This window comes from Phocoena sinus, chromosome 19 (genome assembly GCF_008692025.1).
Source record: "Phocoena sinus isolate mPhoSin1 chromosome 19, mPhoSin1.pri, whole genome shotgun sequence".
Classification (NCBI taxonomy): Eukaryota; Metazoa; Chordata; class Mammalia; order Artiodactyla; family Phocoenidae; genus Phocoena; species Phocoena sinus.
In genome coordinates, this window is record NC_045781.1 from 2450555 (window position 1) to 2457504 (window position 6950).

The 6950-nt window shown below is 45.6% G+C and overlaps 1 protein-coding gene and 1 non-coding gene across 2 annotated transcripts; one reads left to right on the forward strand and one right to left on the reverse strand.

Annotated features, from left to right (window-relative positions):
* Positions 1-921: 921 nt before the first annotated feature.
* LOC116743720 (zinc finger and SCAN domain-containing protein 5B-like) lies at positions 922-3852 on the reverse strand. Its single transcript, XM_032612599.1, has 4 exons — positions 3526-3852; positions 3024-3230; positions 1941-2091; positions 922-1568 (listed from the first exon to the last, which is right to left on the reverse strand). Exons 1-4 carry the CDS (start codon positions 3661-3663, stop codon positions 922-924), a joined length of 1143 nt encoding a protein of 380 aa, XP_032468490.1. The 5' UTR covers positions 3664-3852.
* A 2991-nt stretch (positions 3853-6843) lies between these two features.
* Positions 6844-6950, forward strand: LOC116744845. Its single transcript, XR_004347174.1, has one exon. It is a non-coding gene; the product is annotated as a U6 spliceosomal RNA (small nuclear RNA).

Here is a 6950-nt window from a genome sequence, read left to right on the forward strand (position 1 = left end):
GCGCTCTAGAGCCAGCAAGCCACAACTACTGAAGCCGGCGCGCCTAGAGACTGTGCTCCGCGACAAGAGAAGCCACTGCAATGAGAAGCCCTCGCACCACAATGAAGAGTAGCCCCCGCTCGCTGCAACGAGAGGAAGCCCACATGCAGCAACAAAGGCCCAATGCATCCAAAATAAATAAATAAAATTAATAAAAAGTTTATAAAATTTTTAAAGACTTTTTTTTTCTAATATCAGCTGATGAGCTCAACTATAAGAACCTATTTCTGAGTAGACATTTAGAAAACCAGAGGCTGAACACCAGCAGGGAAAAAGAATGATGTCTATCAATTTAGGAAGCCTTCCGTTTTGTAAACACCTAAGGAAGCAATATCTGAAAAGGTATAGAGGGAACATATTTCAACATAATAAAGGCCACATAGACAAGAACACAGCTATTATCTACTCCACGTAGAAGTCTTGGAGGAGGAAATACACAGAACACGCTTTGACAGAAAAGTGTTTGTTTATTTGAAATTTAAATGTCACCGGTTATCCTGTATTTAGTCTGGCCACCCTACACGGAGCATCCTATTTTACAATGAAATTGTGCCTAACAGGAAGACAATCGACAGCAGCCTCAGTTTCGTGATGAAGTACTGAAAACCAATGAAACATGACTTCATTGGAAGAAGAACACAGAGCAAAAGCTTATCAGAAAAGCATAGCCTACACTAAAGTAGAAAACAAAATCCAAAGGGAATTATAAGTTAGCGCTCAAGGACCCTCCTAATTCACGTGAATGGAACCCCATTAGGTTCCAGTATAATCCTAAATTCTTCAAATGTCATCCTTTCTTGATATTACATAAGTAACAAATTATCCTGAATTTCCTTCTTGGATCAGAAGAGACTGGCATCTGAGGGCAGGGGCTGGGGCGAGTCATTTGGAATGTGTTTTCTGGTGGCGTTTGAAAGTCCCCAGCTGACAGAAGGCACTGTGACACTCGGGACACACGTAGGGTTTGAGCCCAGAGTGGGTGCGTCGGTGAACATTGAGGTTCCCTCTGTGGCTGAAGGCTTTGTCACAGTGCTCACATCGGAAAGGCTTCTCCTTGGTGTGGGTCCTCTTGTGAGCACGCAACGTGGAGTCGTGGGTGAACTTCTTGGGGCAGAGATCACAGCAGTATGGCTTCTTGCCTGTGTGGATCCGCTCATGAGCTCGCAGGTCCGAAGACTGCATGAACCCTTTGTCACACGTGTTGCATCGAAAAGGTCTCTCTCCTGTGTGTGTCCTCTGGTGAAGGGTAAGCTGAGATGGATAAGGAAATCTCTTCTTGCATTCCCTACATTCATAGGGTGCCCATGCCTGGGCTTCTTTTCCCTCAGGAAGAATGTTGGGTCCCACCGTGCTAGGTGAACCAATGAAAGGGGACCCAAGTTGTCCTGAGAATTCTCCTTTGTCCAAAGATGTGGTTTCTTCTTGATGTACTTCTTGGAAACTGGGACTGTTGGCCTGTTTCCTTTTGAAACCTCTTAGACCCCTCAGAGAACCTTTTCTGTATCCACTCTTAGTAGAAACTTCTCCCTCTGGAACACAAGAGGAAAACGTTCAGCATCCACATTTGAAATATGAATTCCTTCTTGGGGATTCTTCCCACCCTCTGCCCTCTCAGAACGTTCTGAAAAAAGAGATTCAGCACACAGCATTTAACAAGGAGTATTTTCCGTGGTGCCAACCTCACTGAAACCCAGAGCTGATGTGGCAGAGAGCCTCCCATCAACTAAACAACCTAAGAGTCTAGATTATGACACACTCTGGAAAGGGGATGATGGAGAAGGTTGGTTTGGAGAACCAACTCCCCCCGCCCGCCCAAGGGATGGTAATGCTGGGTACCCAGCCCCAAGCCACCATAGGAAGGGAGTCACTAACTCCTCTGAATTCCAAGTTTCCAGACTCACCAGGACCTTTCAGATGTTCAGGCTCTTGAGATTGATGGGTTCTTGTCTCTTCCGTGTCTTCCATCAGGTCTTTCTCCAAGTTCTCCTTGGATGTCAGACCCTCCATTTCACCTGTTTCAGGAAAGGTCTCTGGCAGGAGACCTTTCTGGTCCTGCCAAGGAGCAACCAAGCAGAGTCAATAACCCATCTACCTTAGTCCATGGAAAGCTCTGTTTCCTCTTTCCCCATCCCTGTCATATCATGATCTAAGACTCCAACTTTCTTAATATCAGTTTGGGGGATATGCCCTGACTTCTTCTGGGCCACCCCCATCACCCCAATTGATAACCATCTCCTGATACCTAAGTCTGTCCTTGATCTCTACTGGCCACATCATGCAATCAAGTCTTGATACCACAGTTGGCACTCTGAATTCTCAATGCATACATCTCTCTGTGTCATCTCAATACTCCCTGCCCCTGACTCTGGAAGCAAAGGACCCTGGGTACATTCTCCCAAGTTCATCACGTTTTCCTACTCTGTTTGAGTTCGTCCTTCTGATGGTGGTTACACAGTACATGGTAAGATGATGAGCAGCATCCCTAGTCTCTACTCACTAGAAATCAAGAGCATCCCCTCCCCCACACCCAACCCCATTTGGAAAAATCAGCTGTCTCCAGACATTCTCCAGTGTCCTCTAGGAGGAAAAATGAGTCGAATTGGGAACCACTCCTTCAACTCCAAGGGTTGACAATATTGTGAACTATGAAGTGCCTCTGAGGAAAGCAACCATGTGGAAATCAGCTGTCAGTGCATTTACCCGCGGCAAACTGACCTAGCACCATTCCACTGAGGCAGGATTCCTTTCTCCCCACTCTTAAAACTACACATATTCATGGCAAAGGGACAAAGATGGATGAGTCTTCATTCTCACACAAGCTGGAAAATGTCTAGGAACTTAAGGCATCCATGAAAATCCCTGAAGCCAATGGGTCCATTCCTGTCCTTTACCAAAACTCCCAATTACTCTAGCAGCAATGTCCACCTGAACCTCTTCTAAGTTCTCCCAGACTCTCTCCAGAGACCAGGGCATCACACACTCACCTGCCCCCTTGACAGGTCCTTGGCTCCTGTCAGAATATGCAGCTCTCGTCTTTTCTGCTGGCCGTTCTCTGGAGGTATCTCACTCACAGGGGATCGGGGCTCCCTGCATTGGTCTCTCTCATCGTTCATGTCACTGGCCTCGGATTCAACCATCTCAACTTCCGAGCTTCGCACAAGAAATTCCTGTCCTTGTATGCGGACTATGGTCTGTGAGGGAAAAAACTCAATCGAGATCCGTCTCCTATATGACCTGGAAAGCAGCTCTCAAGGCAACCAATGGCATCGTACCATACAAGCGCACTTTTTTTTTGTTTAAAAGATCTACATCCCTCAAGTTGGGACAGCCAAAAATAACTCTCAACGATGCCCAAAGAAACCTCTCACCCATTTGAATATCAGTGATTTAGAGTCAACCACTCAGATCCTATCTTGTTCAACCCCCAGCTTACAGATCCCATCCCATCTCTCCCTTTCCCATACCAATCCCAAGGTTCCTACTCACACACTTCTTGGGTTTCTGCTTATTTCTTAGCATGTCCTCCAAGGCTTTGCAACTCTGCACCCCCGTTTCCTTGACTAAGACCTGGCACTCCAGCGGCATGCAGATCATAAACTGCTCCAGCACCAGCTTGTCCATCATCTGCTCCTTGGTGTGAAGATCTGGCCTCAACCACAGATGGCAGAGCTCACGGAGTCTCCTCAGATCCTGGACGGGGTCGGATTCCTCTGAGCTGATAAACGTTCTGAAGTGAACATGCCACGTTTCCTGGTCACAGTCTGGCTTTTCCAAAAGTGTATCTTGGTGTGGAACAGACACTGGTGGCTCTGATCCAGGGCCGTAGGGGAGTTTTCCTTGACCCCAGAAAAATATCTGGTCCTCAGCCATGTTGACAGAGAAATTTTCCAATAGGACACTGAGGAAACACTTGTAGAGCTGGTGCCAATTGAATTCCGTGGAAAGGGATTTCCTCACTTCTTCTCAGCAATAGAGTCACTGTTCAGAAGGCTGGGATTAAAAAAAAAAAAAAAAGAAAAGGAACGGAAAAGAATGAACCAGATGAGTTTCATTTTATTCCACCCTTCCCTCTCCCATACATCCCACATCCAAATACTGGACATCACTACCCCCCTGGTTCAATATTTCATGCCACAGACAATAATCCATTCTATTAAAATTCTGACATCCACCTTTATAGGAAAACCAAAAAATGTCTGGTCAAAATATCCATAGCGCCACGGTTCAGAAACCCTAGTTGAAAAAATGAACTGTAGCACACCACACCACGGACTATGGAAACATTCTTCGCATCTCACAGAAGAGTTCAACAATCAACGATAGTTAGTGTGGGGTTTGAGGGAGAACTGCTGCTTTCCCAAGGTCTCCGAGCTAATGCAAGGTGAATAGAAAGCCAAACCTTTCTGAAACCCACCTCCATCTCTCCTGATTTCTAAGCATTCTCTTTAGATATTCCCACATGTCACTTACCTCTTGGAGCCCTCTTGCCTTCAGCCTCCTCAAGTCCGGGACTGGCTCTCAAAGTGTGTCTGGAGCTGAAATGTCTCTATTTATATAAGAGCCAGGGGAAATTCCAGGGGTCCCTTCCTATAACCTCATCATCCCAGTGATTGGATAAAGGTCTTGGATGGAACCATTTTAGATAATCTGGGCAGATTCAATTTTCCATGGAAACTCCACCAGGAGAAACCATGATTTGTTAAAGAGGACTCCATGTTGGTTTTTTGTAGATTATCTTTATCATATTTTATTTATGTTAGACTTTATGGTTTGCATTTTGGGGGGAAACAGATGGGTTTTCCCGATCTAGTGAATTTACTCTCACTGCCTGGAGAGTTCGAAGGAGTTAGAGAATCGAGATCTAATGGCTGTAACCAAATTGGGTTACCTACTCTTTTTTCTTTTCTCATGAAATAAGTTGTAAAAGACTTTTGTTTAAAAGCAGCCGATGAGCTGAAGTGTGCGAAGAACCTATTTCTTTTTTTATGTTTTGAATTTTTAAATTTTATTTTATTTATTTATTTATTTTTAAAAAGTTATTTTTTATTTATTTATTTTTGGCTATGTTGGGTCTTTGTTGCTGTGCGCGGGTTTTCTCTAGTTGTGGCGAGTGGAGGCTACTCTTCGTTGCCGTGAACAGGCTTCTCATTGTGGTGGCTTCTCTTGTTGCAGAGCACGGGCTGTAGGTGCGCGGGCTTCAGTAGTTGTGGCACGCGGACTTCAGTAGTTGTGGCTCGCGGGCTCTAGAGCACAGGCCCAGTAGTTGTGGCCCACGGGCTTAGTTGCTCCGCGGAATGTATGATCTTCCCGGACCAGGGCTCGAACCCATGTCCCCTGCATTGGCAGGCAGATTCTTAACCACTGCGCCACTGGGGAAGCCCTATTTTATTTATTTTTTTATACAGCAAGTTCTTATTTGTTATCTATTTTATACATATTAGTGTATATATGTCAATCCCAATCTCCCAATTCATCCCACCAGCACCCCTCCCCCCGCCACTTTGCCCCCTTTGTGTCCATACGTTTGTTCTCTACATCTGTGTCTCTATTTCTGCCCTGCAAACTGGTTTCTCTATACCATTTTTCTAGGTTCCACATACATGCGTTAATATACGATATTTGTTTTTCACTTTCTGACTTACTTCATTCCGTATGACAGTCTCTAGATCCATCCAAGGAGAAGAACCTATTTCTGAGTAGGCATTTAGAAAGCTAGAGGGTGTACACCAATGGGGAAAAAGAATGACATCCTATCCAAATAGGAGGCCTTTATCTCAACAAGTATAGAGGGAACATATCTCAACATAATAAAGGCCAGGTAGACAAAACCACAGCTATCATCTACTCGATGTAAAAAAGACTTAGAAGAGGAAACATACAGAACACTCTCTGACAAAAATGTGTTTGTTTATTTGAAATTTAAATTTCACTGGTTTTCCTCTATTTTACCTGGCTGCCATGCCAGGAGCATCCTATTTTACAATGAAATCACTCCCAACAGAAAGACAATCAGCAGTAGCTTCAGTTTCATAATGAAGTACTGAAAACCAATGAAACATGCATTGTTTTTTTGTCTTTTGGGGGTTTTATTTATTTATTTTTGGCTGTGTTGGGTCTTCATTTCTGTGCGAAGGCTTTTTCTAGTTGTGGCGAGCGGGGGCCACTCTTCATCGTGGTGCGCGGGCCTCTCACTATCGCGGCCTCTCTTGTTGCAGAGCACAGGCTCCAGACGCGCAGGCTCAGTAGTTGTGGCTCACGGGCCCAGTTGCTCTGCGGCACGTGGGATCTTCCCAGACCAGGGCTCGAACCCGTGTCCCCTGCATTGGCAGGCAGATTCTCAACCACTGCACCACCAGGGAAGCCCAAGACATGCATTGCTGAAAGAAGAACACAAAGCAAAAACTTTATTTTAAAAAACATACGCTTGGGGCTTCCCTGGTGGCGCAGTGGTTAAGAATCCGCCTGCCAATGCAGGGGACAGGGGTTCGAGCCCTGGTACGGGAAGATCCCACATGCCGCGGAGCAACTAAGCCCTTGCGCCACAACTACTGAAGCCCGTGTACCTAGAGCCCGTGCTCCGCAACAACAGAAGCCACCGCAAAGAGAAGCCCGCACACCGCAACAAAGAGCAGCCCCCGCTCGCCAACTAGAGAAAGCCAGCGCGCAGCAACAAAGACCCAACGCAGCCAAAAGAAAAAAAGAGAGAGAGAGAGAGCTCAAATAATGGGGTTTACACCAGTTAAATACAAGGATCCTGCATATCTCAAAGACCCTAAAGTTTGTAACATCAAAAAGAGGGAGTATGTGCTCGCTTCGGCAGCACATATACTAAAATTGGAACGATACAGAGAAGATTAGCATGGCCCCTGCGCAAGGATGACACGCAAATTCGTGAAGCGTTCCATATTTTT

Excerpts from the sequence above, each read along its gene's own strand:
- LOC116743720 (XM_032612599.1), bottom strand. The coding sequence starts at position 3,663 with ATGATGGACAAGCTGGTGCTGGAGCAGTTTATGATCTGCATGCCGCTG. Across the intron at positions 3,231-3,525 it reads AGCAGAAACCCAAGAAGTGT|ACCATAGTCCGCATACAAGG; the intron begins GTGAGTAGGAAC and ends TTTCCCTCACAG. Across the intron at positions 2,092-3,023 it reads AGGACCTGTCAAGGGGGCAG|GACCAGAAAGGTCTCCTGCC; the intron begins GTGAGTGTGTGA and ends GCTCCTTGGCAG.